This window comes from Perca flavescens, chromosome 1, assembly GCF_004354835.1.
Source record: "Perca flavescens isolate YP-PL-M2 chromosome 1, PFLA_1.0, whole genome shotgun sequence".
NCBI classification, from domain to species: Eukaryota; Metazoa; Chordata; class Actinopteri; order Perciformes; family Percidae; genus Perca; species Perca flavescens.
This window is the reverse complement of record NC_041331.1, coordinates 29,535,219-29,551,250: the sequence shown is the minus strand read 5'-3', so window position 1 is coordinate 29,551,250 and position 16,032 is coordinate 29,535,219. Positions and strand designations below refer to the sequence as shown.

At 41.0% G+C, this 16,032-nt stretch overlaps 1 protein-coding gene across 1 annotated transcript; it reads right to left on the bottom strand.

Annotated features, from left to right (window-relative positions):
* Positions 1-89: 89 nt before the first annotated feature.
* kctd3 (potassium channel tetramerization domain containing 3) lies at positions 90-15,685 on the bottom strand. The gene is made up of 19 exons (XM_028598969.1): positions 15,295-15,685; positions 14,424-14,477; positions 13,184-13,229; positions 12,697-12,770; positions 12,523-12,581; positions 11,558-11,638; positions 11,207-11,365; positions 10,309-10,399; positions 9,691-9,881; positions 9,421-9,536; positions 9,054-9,141; positions 8,630-8,746; positions 8,193-8,363; positions 7,121-7,276; positions 6,538-6,634; positions 6,137-6,330; positions 5,815-5,953; positions 5,384-5,506; positions 90-4,749 (listed from the first exon to the last, which is right to left on the bottom strand). Exons 1-19 carry the CDS (start codon positions 15,363-15,365, stop codon positions 4,164-4,166), a joined length of 2,613 nt encoding a protein of 870 aa, XP_028454770.1. The 5' UTR covers positions 15,366-15,685; the 3' UTR covers positions 90-4,163.
* Between the last annotated feature and the right edge of the window lie 347 nt (positions 15,686-16,032).

Below are 16,032 nucleotides of genomic sequence, written 5' to 3'. Positions count from 1 at the left end.
TTTCTATATATATATATATATGACAATACAACTTTATTTCATCACTGTCAAATTACCTCTTAATCTCCTGAGAAAGTAGAGGAAACATGTTTAGTTTTGAGAGGTTTTAGTGAACACAGTTGTAGATTAAATTGAACATGAACATTGAGGCTCTGAAATGTTCAATGTTAACATATTTGTCATATGTGTCAGCACTTTAAATAATATTACAACAAAATGCAGCATTTTCTAACACACACAATGTAAAACAATGATGTACAGGGCAGTTTAAACAAACATGATTTCCTTTTAGCTCACTATCATCTGGCTGTAATATAATGTAAACATAGCCAGAGAGGAAATGGGGGACAACAGATAAGGACAGACAGATTTTAGAAGACAGACAAACAGTAATGTGCTGAAATACACTTTAAACTTTATATGTTTTAATATAAAATAAACACTAGCAATTTACTTAAATATTAGTCTTAATAGTGCAAGTGCAAATGCAGTTAGGTCCAATAGCATGGTGATATCAATATAGGCATTATATGATTATCAACAATATGTAATGAACAACAGTGTAAGTATCGACACACCATAACACACACCAATGCATCCACATTAGGATTTTGTTTTGAATATGTCAGTCTACTTTTCATAGAGTTAATAAGTGTATAAAATGTACATCTTTGTACAGGCAGGGACCACATGGTCAGTTCATCTGTTGATGTGGAAATGATAAGCAATGTGCTGAAAAAAAAGAGGTTATATAGCTGCTGGATTTGGCAAATTATAATTAACATTTCAGGACATTCTTTCTTGCTCCGTTTACATTTTTCTATCATTAAATTTTTACAGTTGTCCCCACAATGATTACAAAAAAGTTCCGTAGATCACGAGCTTGCTTGGTTTCTTTAAGTTATCCCAAACAAACAGCTAGTGGAAATCTCACAGGGGATCTGATGGGTTCAAGCAGTAAACAAGCAGGTTTAGTTCACAAAATGACTATGCTAATTACGGTTGCTGCCATTTCACTTCCAGCTGTCCTTTTAGACCTTCACAACTATATCATAACCAAGATGGACCTTTTCACCTATATCAAGATTATGTAAAATAGGTGTTGATAATTTAATATGTACTGTAATGCCCATCGATTCAAGTGACCACTCACAAAATCTGATTTGGCCTGGTGTAAATCTATCATTAGACAGTTCTAGCCAAAACCAGAGTGGACAGGTCCGTTATGTGGCTCCACAGTCTTAACAAGCCTTTGGTCAGAATCCTATTCAATGACAACACACAAACAGGCTGATAACTGTCAAACAAGTTAAATAAGGCACTGCAACAGTCATCCAAAACAAAACACATTAAAATCTGTTTCAACGGGAGTAAAGTGATGTAGTGTACCAGGCCCTTGTATTGAGTGTAGTTATATTGTGATACTGTAAACAAAATAAGATATACATAATAATAATAATAATAATAAGTGTGATCTTGTACAGGCACCACTGTGAAAAAAACAGACTAAATTTAGACCGGAACACAAATTGTTTTTCCTTATTTCTAGCTGTCTGAACAGTAAAATTAGAAGAATTACCATATTATTTCTATCTGTTTAGACATCAAGGAAAAGGTCATATACTGTATATACCACAAAGCAAAAAGAACAGATGTTGTTGTATATTTGATTTGCCGTCACTGTTTGCCGTCTAAATGTGATCTTTCTTTTTGATGAATCAATCTCCACACAAAAAAAACATAAAGCTGTCCTTAAACTGTAAGCTCCAGCACTGTGCCACTACTTTGTTTTCAAATTCACATTTACAAATGTTTTATGAAAATTGCTCAAATTGCTGTGTTGGATTATAAAGACATTTTGGCTTGTCAAAGCAGGTCAAGCACAGGTGTAATTGATAAAGGACTGCATTCCATTTAGCTGAGCTAGTTCCAGGGTCCTGGTTTTGTGCATGCTGGCTCACTTTCATGGTTTACTGGGACACTTGATAGAAACAAACCCATCACTAATGACATTTTTCACCTGTGCTTTTCCTTCTATGACAAGTCAAAATGACTGCAGTGAAAGGTCAATGCACTGCATGTCACATGTTGCAGGGAGGCTGTAATGCTACTGTTAGCATAAGTTAATATTGCAAATTGCCTGGAACTTGTAAAGTTACATTTCAAATAGCCAGCTGTAGTGAAAAGCAGGGACCTGTTCACATGAGGATTATTTGTTGTTGCAGGCCAACATCCATGTGTAACACATACTATTTATCAATCCTGGAGTCTTCATGTGAAAATCACAGTGTAGCTCTTCAGGCATCTTAACTCCACTGTTGCATAGTCCAGGATGGTTTTACTGCATGCTGGAGCTGCAAAATGACTTTACTGCTTGCTGACTGTAGGCTTTTTGTGTCATTGCTCAAACAACAATTGTGTCTCTGGCTGCAGCAAAGTTAATACACATTAGGGTTCAAGTAGTCTGACTCCCCAGATGTATACTGTGGGCATAAGAATGCCATTGGCCATGTATTTCATGCGGCATTCTCTCCTCTTCCTCTATCTGCGTGTTACCGTTTTTACAATGCCCTTCACTAAGGGAAACTACAACAACAACAATAACGTCCAAACTAGCAACATACACGCTGAAAATCACATTTTTTGACGAAGATTTGGATCGTCCAATAAGGCAGGCCTGCTTGGTTCTTTTGGTGAATGGTTGTAATGATATACAAATATTTATATAATTGATATTTTGTGGGGATTTAGCCTCTCCACATGCAAATGTTCCACTAAAACAAGTTCCCTCCCGACAAGGGCACTGTCACTGCACCCTGGGCTTAGCGCCACCCAAGATGATTGTGATTGGTTTCAAGAAATACAAACAAGCCAGAGCGTTTTTTTCCCCTATGGCAGAATGATAAACAGGTCTGGCTACACGGGACTAGAGTTCAAGTAGCTGCCAATGTTCTGGTAGGGCAACATGTTTAAGTTATGTTAAAGAAGCCATTCACGGAACGACAGGTTGCACTTATTGTCAGAGACACTCGACATACTGAGTTTTTAAAAGAGGCCTAATCCTTCCAAATCTAAAATGCTGCAACGATTATTCAATAATTGTTTGGTCAATCACCAAAAATGGCAACCTTTTTCTGTTTTATATCACTGTAATTTGAATGTTTTTGTAATGGGTATTTTTTTTTATTTATGATGAAAATTATAGTTTGTTGTTAGTTTTCTGTTCAAAGCTCAAATGACTTAGGTCAGGTTCTGAACAAATTCCTACCAGACTATATGTCAATAAAAAAAAAACACTTCAGATATCTGATAAAAGTACAAACTGTGCCATTGTTAATTCCATTTTGCTTCCATTATCTGTTTAAGGGTCTCACAAGATAAAGCGCTCCTTAGATAGTGTTTGAAATCCTTTTTCTTTTAGTAGTAGTGTGCTTTTGTGCTTGTTTTTGATTTTGATTTTGATGAACCTTGATTCAAGATACACTTTAGTGGCCTAACACCTGCTTGTGCTTCAACCAAACAGGCAGCAACAACACGCCTGTTCCTGTAGTTACTGTATGTTTGTTAAGATTTAGATTGAACACACAGGGAGAGAAACCAATTTCAGCAGTTCTCTTATTAGACTAACTGCTTTCAGATTTTTAGCTGAAAGTGCAAACCTCATCACCCGTCATCTGTTACACCAAAAGCCATCTGAGATAGTCGGAGGTCCAGTTGTGCCCAGCAGATTTTACAAGTGTGATAAAAATTGAAATCCCTTAAAAGATCAAAACCCAAATGCATTCCTGGCCTGGTTGAGATGACATGCTGTTGTCGTTGGGATGTTGCAACTGCATCTTCATGTCAGATAGATTTTGCCTTTAAAAGTATGACACCAATGTTTGAGTTGCACTGACTTAAATAAAAAAAAAAAGGTGTATCGTTTAAATAAAGGTTTGTCAGCGTAGAAAGCAAACCTGTCCTGAGACATCATTAAAGCATGGTAGCATCTTGTGTGGAGTCCCAAAACTAGAAGGTCATTTATCCAGTTACATCATTAGCCACACCTGAAAAAGCCACATTCCTCCTCCTCTGGGATGTCCAGAACTCCACGTGTGTCTACAGGACGCCTCTACAAGATGATTCATCTGACTGAGATGGAAAGAAAAGGGTGGTGGGCACTGTCACAGGCTGCTGTCCTGATTGGACAACTCAGGGGCCAGCTTCCTGTGTCGCGGTGAGGTGGAGGAAGAAGACACTTTGGTCGGGGAAGGGGAGCCGTTGGCAGATGAGTCGCTGCCACCACCTTCAGATCCAGAGGGCACGGAGGAGAGGAGGGGGACTGGAGGAGCTTTCTTCCTCCCCAGAAAGCCTCCTTCTAGTACTCCCCTCTTCCTCACGCCTCCCTCCACCTTCACCCCCTCTCCCCCTGATCCCATACCCTCTCCCTCTTCTGGGTTTGGGTGCACCTTCCGCCTAACGTCGCCTCTGGGAATCGGGCTGTCAGGCGGCTGTCGTAGAGACTCTTGACCACCTTCTGTCTTCACCCCGAGAACACCAGCACTCGTAATAGCTCCGATAATTGTGTTAGAGCTTGAACTGGATGTTCGACAAGCCCAGAACTCCATAGCTGTGGCTCTCCGCTCGCTGTCGTCAGGCCCAAAGTCACAGAGCGAACGGCGGACATCAAGGGTCTGGCTGGGGCCCTGTGTGGACGCCTGACCAGTGCTGTCCAGGACACCTCGACTCAGGCTGAAGTTCTGGAAGTCTCTATGGAAAGACAGGTGGATGGAGTCAGTTTCATGTGGATAGATAAATAAACAAAATGCAGACAAGGACAACTCAGCATTTTCCAAGCATACATGCAAATAGCATGATTAGATTATTATCAGAATGGCACACAGGGAGGCTGTTTTTCAAAACTAAGTGCTAATGGTCCTCACTCCTGGTTCTGGAGAGCCGCAGCACCGTGTATTTCCCATCACACTAATCAGGTGTGGGTAGAGCGTGGAAAGGTGACAAGGGAAGGCATGTCTGGTGCTCAAACGTAGTCAAAGTTGATACAATGTTTCCCTGTTGTTGATTTTTTTATGTTAAGATGGCGTCCATATTATCTGCGCAGGTAATTCACCAGTTTTGTTGCTGCTGTTTCCTCCTAAAGCAAATTTAAAAAATGCACTACTGTTTTTGATTTGTTTTTCTTGTGTAGCATAAAGGGACTGAAACTGCATTTTGTTGTGCAACCCTGTGTTGCACAATGACAATAACATGAACATGCGCAAACAATACCAAAATGCTCTGCACAGCTGTATACCACTGGGGGTCAGTGAGAAAATGTGTGTTTTGTAATATAGGTGAAGCGACCCTTTAATGTATCTGCACAGTATGACAAATATTATTTCACCTGTAGCTGTGGAAGGACTCAGTTCGTCGTGCGCGGGCCAGCAGGGGGCTCGCTCTGTAGGGTCGCACAGCTCCGTAAGTAGCCTGGCTCTCAGGAATGGGCTCCTGGGCCTGTAACTGCAGACTGATATAAATGGAAGACAGTCAGTGAAAGACATTTTCACAACACACAAAGTAGATATTAGTTGACAACCACTGTACAAGGGATCTTATTTATTGTGATTACAGTATTGAGACAGACAGCTCCTTGTTTTGTGTATAAATGTATGTATCTGTAGTGGCCGAGAGTTATGAAGGTGAAGGGTTGTCTTTAATGTGGTGTGTGTGTGTGTGTGTGTGTGTGTGTGTGTGTGTGTGTGTGTGTGTGTGTGTGTGTGTGTGTATATATATATATATGTGTGTGTGTGTGTGTGTGTGAACTTTCTCTCTAACCTTGAGCAGGACTCTCTGAGGCGTGTGTGATGCAGCATGGAGGGGGCGGGGCTAATATTTGGTGTAGCACAGCGGGAGGTGCTCAGGTCGCACTGGTCCAACAGCTGCAGCAGCTCCTCCTCTGTAGGCCCACCTGCATCTGTCAAACACAAGGGCAGCTTCAGAGCACACACACATCCAGCATTTCATCAAAGAAAATGATTACTTTTAATCCTAAATCTACTCTATAACCAGAATATTTTTTTTGTAGGGGTAGTAAAATACAGCCGTATACATTTTTTTACATTACTGCTCTTGGTCCTATCTTTCTCTATCTCCTCACCCTCTCTCTTCCTCTCCTCTCCTTTGTTAGCGGTGTCCATGGCAGTTGTCAGGTCCCACATTTGGATGCTGCCGTTGCCATGGCCAGTGAACAGATAGCGCCGAGGTCGCGACCCCATCCGGCTTGAACCCTCACACTCCCGCACCATGAAGCAAGAGATGGTGGTCACATCCACTGACTGCACTTCACAGATCCTGACAAACACACAAACACGTTAATATGTAGCAATGGTCAAACAGAAGTACTAGAAGCCTCCAGATAAATTGAACAACAGTAAGAAATAAAGAAACTTTGTGAGCTGTAGCATCCTCCTTCCTCCCAGTTAATAAAAGACAAAGTTAGATAAACATCAGAGGACCAAAGGTAAAAGAGAAAGACAGATGGAGAATATTATACAGTACCTCTTTCCAGTAGATGAGAGCCTCACAAACAGTTTGTTGGTGATGGGGATCACCTTCTGTATGAAAACCTGCTGATCGTCTCTGTCTCCAAATGGACCTGAGAGCAGAAAACACAATCGGTCTCTACATGCCACCCAACATTTCGATTCAGCAAGACCACCACGAAATACTGTTACAAAACATTTAAGTACAACATTTTGGAAAGAAAACAGTCCTCAATTTGTCCTGTTTAGAAAGTGAATTGACCACTTTTGTGTCTCTTTAAGGCATGATCTTTGATCAAGTTGCAATTAAAAACTGGTAGCAGTCTAATTCATGTCACCACTATTTAGTGTGTGTCAAGGCTGTCACAGCTCATAACACACATATCTGCACATAGAGCACCTGCTATCTACTGAATTTGTATGCAAAGATAAGATCCATCTGTTACTACTAATGTCAATCCCAAATGTGCACCTCTTTTGCAAGGGTAGTATCAGACAATCTCTCCCTTCCTCCTTATAAATGCATCTATCCTTCCCTCACATTAATCCATCTTGCCTTCTTCTTTTATTTACTGATCTTGTCTTCTTAACTATCTCACCAATATCATTCCCAGAGCTGTAGCTCCCGTGGCTCTCTGTCTCCTCCAGGGACAGTATTTTGAAGGAAGCCAGAGGGGTGGAGCCTGGCTGGGTGGAGATCATCCCTCTGAACCGGGTCACCGTCCACGTCCGAACGTGGTTGTTGTCCGCACACACTGACACACACAGAAAAACAACACAAGATCTCAATCACAGGTATACACCCAGGTACGTAACAGAAAACACAATGAACAAGAGATGATTGATGTGTCAACAGTCTGCACTTTTAGGGCCCTATTTTAACGATTTAAGCGCACAGCGTGAAGCACATGGCGCTGGTGCGTTTAGTGCGTGTACGGATCCACAAAAGGGTCTGTGTGCCAGGCGCATGGTTCAAAAGGGTTGTACTTAGAGTCTTAATTAATCATAGCTGTGTTTTAGGCGTAACGTGCACTTAAACCAATCAGGGTGTCATCTCCCATTCCCTTTAAAAGCCAGACGCGTTTGTACCTCGGCACATTGCTATTATGATGGCGGATTTGCTAAGCAGGACGGAGAGATTTTCAGGAGAAGAAACTGATCTGCTCGTGCATGAAGTGAAAGCGCGCAAACAGATCATGCATGCAATCTCTTGCATGTTTGTGTGCTGCTGTGCGTCTCTGTGTGTGTAACACGCATAGTGTGCGCGCGCTGTGCACGAGCCTAGGGGCATTTTACTAATGCGATGTTAAAATAACAATGAAATGCTGCGTTATTGACCTTACATCAGGTTTTTGTTGGTCAATGGCACGATCACTTTCCACTGCCCCAAGAATGCACCTGAACACACCTCCCTGTAAGACCAGCACGCCCATGGGTGCATAGATGGGCGCAGGTGCATTTGCTATTTAAACGACGTGGGCACTGGACGGGAAATTGACAACGGCGTCGGTCTCAAACTAGAAAAGACACTTGCGTTGGGCTTTGCGCTGCGCCGGGTGCTAGATAGGGCCCTTATCGTTGCCTTGTATATTCCTCTGTTACCCACTCCAGTTCCCTCTAACAACAGAGAAACTGTTTGTCTAACCCTTCTACCTGTTACACCTTCCTCACCTGATACCAGATGTTTCTCTGACAGCATAATCTTTGTCACCGGGCTCCTGTGCACAGTGAATGTCTGAAAGAGCTGGGGGCCCGATCCCACTGTCTCTGGGTGTTGCACGATCACTCTTACTGCACCGCTGCTAGTCCCATAGGCTATCTCTATCCAGTTCCCACTCACACCTGAAAGACCAGAGAGAAGGAGGGGAGGACAGAAAGACACAACACAAATACACACAGAACATTTTAATGTCAGGTCAGTAACTGTGACCCTGTCACAGTTTATATATATATATATATCACAGTTTATATCCCAGGAGGTGAAAGTGAAGGAGGAAAAATCAGAGCTAAATATGAAAAGGAAAACACAGACAATTATATGCAGGAATAACTCTTTTTAGGTTTATTTTCTTCTTCATTTTTAGATGGGAAAAAACTGGTGTACTGACTGGTTTTAGGTGTGAGGTAGACAGACAGAGCAGTGATGGCATCATTTGAAGGGTCATGATAAAGCTCTGTCACTAGAAGATCATTATCCTTCATCCTCAGTGGAAACTTTTGCATGTCTGAAAAGAAGAAGACAAAATGTTAATGTGTTGAGGTTTGCCAGCATTTTATGAAATCTAGATCCAATATCGAATCCTCGAATTGACTAAAAATTAATTTTGGTGCAAAGAAAATCACCAAGGTGGTTTTAAAAGTATTTATAAGCAACAGTCGCACAAAATCCCTTAACTAACTTTCCAAACATCCAATAAACTGAGTGGCAGACAGAAGATAAGAAAGTGTGTGTGTGTGTGTGTGTGTGTGTGTGTGTGTGTGTGTGTGTGTGTGTGTGTGTGTGTGTGTGTTTGTGTGTGTATAAACATGTACCTATGTAGTAGATAGACCCATTGTTGCAACCCAGTAAAAGGAAGGATCCTGCTGTGTCACAACTGGTAATAGGAACCACATCTTGAACCTTGAACATATACACACAAAAAATTGAACTCACAATCAGTACAGTGTTATTCTGTGAAGTCACTGTCTCTCAATTGAAAGCACACAAACTGTACATTCATTATGAATGTTCATTAAGGCCCCATAACCTTACTATAATGTTCACTAACTAAGTAAAACACAAATGTGGAGGAGAATCAAAGACACTCACCACTCCTCGATTATCTCTCTATGTGTCACCCATACAAACACAAACTCAAACACACACACACACACACACACACACACACCGCCCTCCTACCTGCCAGTGCTGTGTGACAGCATTCCACACCCCAACCTTCCCTGTATGGCTTGTAGCCACCAGCTGGTTCCCAATGAAGAACAGATCATCCACAGGTACACCAAGACTGAATACACCTGGGGTGGTGGGAAGAAGTAGGAGTTAGTGTGAATTTGCGGGCTGGAGGGAAACTGGGTGGAGAGTGAAGGCTGAGTCACAGAGATGGCAGGAAGTCAAAGGGGTCACATATCAGCAAGGTGGTCCACAGACACAAACATACTCGCTGTATACCTATCTCATTTCCACTGCCTCCGTCTTGGATGCTCCAGAGGATAATGTTGCTTTCAGAGGCGGCAGCCACCATCTTGTCCTTGTCTCCATGCGGGCCACCCACCACCTTAGCGTTAAGCGCGATGCGTTCAATGGTCCAGTCAAGGTAGGGGGAGGAAAACACCTGCTGCCATCCAGAAGATTCCTTTATCCTGTAGCGAGATCACACACACAGGCAAGCATTTACCTCTGCTTTTACAATATTCTTACCCAAAGGATTAGCCATCATACAGTGTGTTATACGGTTTTGGAAAAAGTTGGACATGGGTAGCATAAAAAAAGACTTCATTACCACCTTTATTACAAGTTTACATTTTCACAAAAGATATAAAGAGTTTGTAAAACAACAGATATAAACTAAATAACATTTTGTCATCAACTGAATGAAGATAAATAGTTCAGTAATTTGACTGAACATGTATAGAGCCAAAGATAACAGCTTGTCCACTGGCACAGGTATAGAAGCATTCAGTGAAAGATTTGAGACATAACAGATAACGATTCCATCTTCCCATCCTAAATAATTTAATGTCCCCCACCTAAAAACTATAGAGTGGATGAGAAATGTGGAAGTATTACCTGTAGCAGATAACAAAGTGTGCATAAGCTGCCACAATCCAGTTGTGGTGTCCCGCTATAATCAGCACCTTCCTGGGGTCAACCACAGGACCTGCACAAACACACACAACATACAAATAAACACACTACTTATGTAGCCTGCTAATCAGACTGAATATCCCTTTTGTTTTCATTTCATTATTTGTCATTATCTGAATTGCTGAATAAAATATTAACGTGGGCAGTGATTCAAAGGTCTAGAACCAGCCAGGGATCAGTAACGTTTACTTCAAATTATCGCATGACATAAAACACCCATCCCAAATCCCTTTGCATCAGTCCAGAGCACATACACTCTTTGTTAATTGCAGCTAACTGTATTCTCTGATGTCATCCTCAACAAAGAGCAGGCCGATGGGAAACTAGGCTACCTCAGTCAGCGCACTAAAAGGATGTGTCAGGTCACATTAGCTCCAGCGTTAATGCACACTCACAGAAACACATTCACATGTGGACAAGCATAAACGATACATGTACTATACTCTCCTACTGTCACACATAAACAGATTTGGCACACATATAAGCATATGTAGAAAAACATAAGACACTCAGACATAAGCAGTATGAATGCTAGAGCACATGCAGTAGACGTACATTCTGTGAATGACAGGCAGAATACAGACAGTGTAGCAGAGTCACTGTCAAAATAAGAGCCTTTTTTTTGCTGAATTTGCTGCTTGCTTTTTTATGCTTAGATGAAGATTTGTGCTAAGATGGATTTCTGGCACCACAACAGCTGTAAGCATATATATATATATATATATATATATATATATATATATATATATAATCTACTGATTATCACTATTTATTTTTTTACATTCAGACACACTTCATAAGGCTGCTCCAGGTTACTCACCCAGTTTGTGGTTGTCGTCTGTTCCAGGTGAGCCAGAGAGGGAAGGGTGAGGAGGGGGACCAACACGGGTGAAGCCCTCTGCTCCACTTGGACCCGGCCGCTCATCAGATGAGGGGCCAGAGGCTGCTGAGGCAGGGCTTGACTTACGGGCAGGGATGGCTGTCAACGAAAGATAGACAATTATAAATAGAAATTTGTGCAGATTTGTATTGTTATAGTAGTCTGTGTCTTAACAACAGGTTGTTTTCTTCCTGCAACTGTTTTTGGAACATCAGTTGAATATTCTGATCGCAGTTAATTGGTTCTCTATTTTAAGTTAATTTTCTGTATCACTCTGTTTCATGTATTTACCTGGGGGTGGTAGGTAACCATGGAAGAGAACGCTACCGCACGACGAGCGGTCCAGTTCCTCACACAGCAGCAGGCGCCGTACTGCACACACACACACACACACACACACACACACACACACACACACACACACACACACACACACACACACACACACACACACACACACACACAAACTGCAATGAGCCCATGATGACCAGAGTAAAATGATAGATATGTTTTTAAGATTAAGGGACTACTTATTTAATTACTGTAAAACATAACAATTAGGAGAATGTAATGGATGATTTATTTTTAGATGCTGATACATAGTATATGTTATATTATTTTGTAATTAATGGATATTATCATAAATTGTCTTTTTGCTCTGTGGATTTTAAACCTCATAATCTATTTCTTCTATTTTGCATTGTCTTTATTCATTTTGACAAATGTTTTGTTATTGTTGGGTTATAAAGTTCAAGACTAATTATCCATGAGTTGGAGCAATCCGCTGTAATTTATATTGTATGTAATAACATTGCATTGTATCATACATTATTTATTGCTATGCATATTATGATTTTAAGCAGGTGATCAGTTTTCACAAAAGTAAATTTCCCATTGAAGTACAGACAATACAGGGAAGTTACAAACACTGAAACAGGAAGTAAAACAACATTAGAGTACATGGAACTAAGACTAATAAGGTTTTGACCTTGGTCAAGTTGTATTTGCATTTGATGTTACAGGACAGGACAATATTTCCCTTTAACAACAGTTCATCTGTACCCAAAAACCCCAGATGCTCAGCCTTTATGTAGTACCTGGTGATGTTGTACACATGTATGCATTGGCTACAGAACAAACTTTATATAAGGCAGGTGCATTATTAGGTTTCCATGTCTGTGTAATGTATCACTATTTGTGATAAATACAAGGCTGCTACTTCCATTTCCTCCCCAAACCTCTGTTAAGCAACACACCTAAAGGAGTTATCCCGTAAAACTCTGCTTCATGTCGCAGGATGCTGATGTTGACACCCCTACAGAGAAAGAAGCAGCAGAAGTATTAAGTAAGGCCCTGCTTATAACTCAACATAATGTCTTCCTAAAATAAACTTTCAGGGATATTTTCTGAATGGTGTCGTAACTCCTTACCGCAGGTCCAATTCTTTGGTTCGGAGGAAATTCAAAATTGGTGCGAAAGCTGTAGGGTCTCTGTCAATAAATATCTGGAAGTGGAGGAATATATATTATGAAGCAAATGCAGGTCTTAAACAACCCCTAAAAGAAAAGCAATTGTTTACAATCACCAAGGGACACTACTTTCTGATGTTGAAAGTCACTGAAAAATAAATGAGATTAATCTGTAATTTAAAATAAGCATTAGTTGTAGCCCTACACAATACAGTACAGTGTCTAACAATAGGAAAGTGGATGAAATTTAATGATGAAACATTGAATGTGGGCCACAGAATTTGTCTAATATGGTCTCAAATGGTATAACATAATATCTTATGTCTTCTTGAGCATACACATATAGTCCTACAAATGTCATGTCCTATCTGCTGAAAGACAATTTTCAGATGTTGCCTGCAGATATTGTTCTAGTTTTGGAATAAGAAGCAACAAAGGCTATACTCACAGCTCCAGTTTCATCCCGAAGAGTGGATATCCTTCCACTCAGCAAACTGGAAAACACACAAACAAACACACACACACACGCACACACACGCACACACACGCACACGCACGCACGAGTGCTCCAGTTAACCCAAGGACTTCTCCATTTCCACTTACTAGCAGTGTTACCACTACAGTTTGCACAGTGACTCTTTGCTTACTCTGAACAACAGATTAGTAAGTACTGCATCAGCATGTGTTGCAAGTGTGTATTAGGAATGACTTTATATTGACTTCACACTGAAGACAGCTGAGGGCAGAGAGACTGACAGGCAGGCAGACAGACAGACAGGTGCACTGGCAGACAGACTGACAGGCATTTAGCACTACTTGGTCAGCTGTTGTCAAACTGTGAGCTCAGTCCAGTGTTTGAGTTTGTTCCAACTGTGGTATTTGCCCAGCCCCAATGTAGCTGTTTCACTTTAACGCTGAGTTACCCTCACACCAAAATAACTCACTAGATACATGTGAAAAACACCCATGTATGCTAAAACATATATATTTAGTCCATATATTGTGATGACAGTTTTCAAAACCCCAAAAATCTTAAAATAAGGGATGACTGTCACAGAGTTCACATTAAATATTGGATGAAGACAAGACTTTTGCCTCGCTAAATAACAAACAAAAGATACATTTAAAAAAATAAAGCAGCTGACTTGATTTGCTACCTTCTTCCAATCATAGCGGACTGTAATTGTAATCCCCTGACATTTTTCCATTACCAGAATGGTACAAGTATGAAGCAAGACAGAGACGAGATAATGGAACACTGCTACTTAACATTAATTATGTAGTACGAATTTAGTTTTACCGTGATGCAAAAGCACCATAGCACGCTCACTGAGTCTTTGACCTGTTTCTGGTAGAATTCCTACATGCTGTAACAATAGTACTACTAGTACAGTCTAATTAGCCTAATTTCATGGGGCGTCTAGACATGTTAAATTTACTGCATTTGAGTCCCATGTTAGTCAGGTTTAAGCATGCTTTGAGATATGTACAGAACACTAACTGTGGCTATGCAGACACATTCAGTTCCTTTTATTTTCATACACAGTAGAATGATCCTCATATTGTATACTCTGACACTGCTAATACTCAATTCATTCTTCAAATATCTAATCTTGCAAAAGCAGTCCAGATCGATTCCATGCATCATCTGCATCAGAGAGTCCAAATGCTGACAACGTTAAACCAACCTCGAGAAGAAAGAGTCTGGAATCCACATCAGAGTCTGTCTGGAGGTGCTGAACCTAAAGTATTAAAAACACAATAACACATTTATTACATACACTGTCTGAAGGAAAATGTAGGGTCACTGCAGTCATAGGCATGTCATTCATGGAATTGCCTTGCTGAGGAAATTCACTACATCAAAATGCCACAATGTAGATGTAGTGTGTGTGTGTGTGTGTGTGTGTGTGTGTGTGTGTGTGTGTGTGTGTGTGTGTGTGTGTGTGTGTGTGTGCGTGCGTGCGTGCGTGCGAGAGAGAGAGAGAGAGAGAGATGTAAAACATTCAATGAAACAAGGAACATTTATTTTAACAAGTTCAACCCTGTAATCTCAGATTTCAAAAAACTGAACGACCTCTCAAAATTAAAAATACTCCTGGGAGAAGGAGACAGGGCCTATCTTGCTGCCCAATACAGAATGTACCAACATGCCTCAACCTGAGGAACAATGAATGACCGACACACACACACACACACACACACACACACACACACACACACACACACACACACATATATATATATATATATATATATATATATATATATATATATATATATTGATGCTTTGGCAACAGTTATTAAAACTTGAATGTCAATAAAGCCCCTTGAATTGAATAAAGAGAGAGAGAGAGAGAGAGAGAGAGAGAGAGAGAGAGAGAGAGAGAGAGAGAGGAGAGAGAGGTTAATGATAAAGTGCACAACCTGGTGTATCTACTTCAGCTACATCCATGGCTGCTTGGCCATGCAGATATCATCATACGCGTACGTAGCCAGAGCTCAAATTTCCAAAATGATGACCATCATCTGCCGGGCTGTCCTGTTGACGAAGCTTACCTTGTCCCACCGACGTTTAACTGGATGATCTCTCCCATCCCAGGCGTTAAGTTGTTACCATTCGTGGCCATGATGACCTAGCCGACGGGTTGTTGTACGGAAAAAGTCACTGTTCCGTTCTAACTGTTACTGTCACGAGAGCTAGCTTGCTAAGGCTTCTCTCTCTCTAGCCTCTAGCTCTGCCGATGTCTCGACTCTCCAGCCTCACAACCTCTCCCTCGTCCCACCTTCCATAAAATATCCCTTATATGCGACCTATACGGACGGCGTCGGTATCGTTAAGCCTCCGCATAGTGGGCGAAGAGAGACAGGGGTCTTTTTACCCAAAAGGCAACCACACAATAATTCCTTGTTTGCATCACTGCCTTGCATGTAAATCGTGGATAACATCTTGCGCAGAATATTAGCAACGTGAAACAGCTGCACAACCCTTCTACAAGCGAGGAGAGAGTGTTCACCTCTGACAACTTCCGTTTTCGCTTAAGATACGTGAATTCCACCCCTACATTCTTCTTTTTTCATGAAACGTTTTATTTAAGTTAACCATACAGCATAAAATGTAACGGTTTAATGATTTAATGATTAAATGATATACAGACACATTTTACATACCTGTAACGTTGGGCTGGGCTCTTTGGCGATGCGCTTCGTCCAAAACTAGGATTAATGGATGTGAACTATCTTGATTGTTCTTCGAGCTCCTGCTCACCATCAAAACCAAATTTGAGTGCGCTTGAT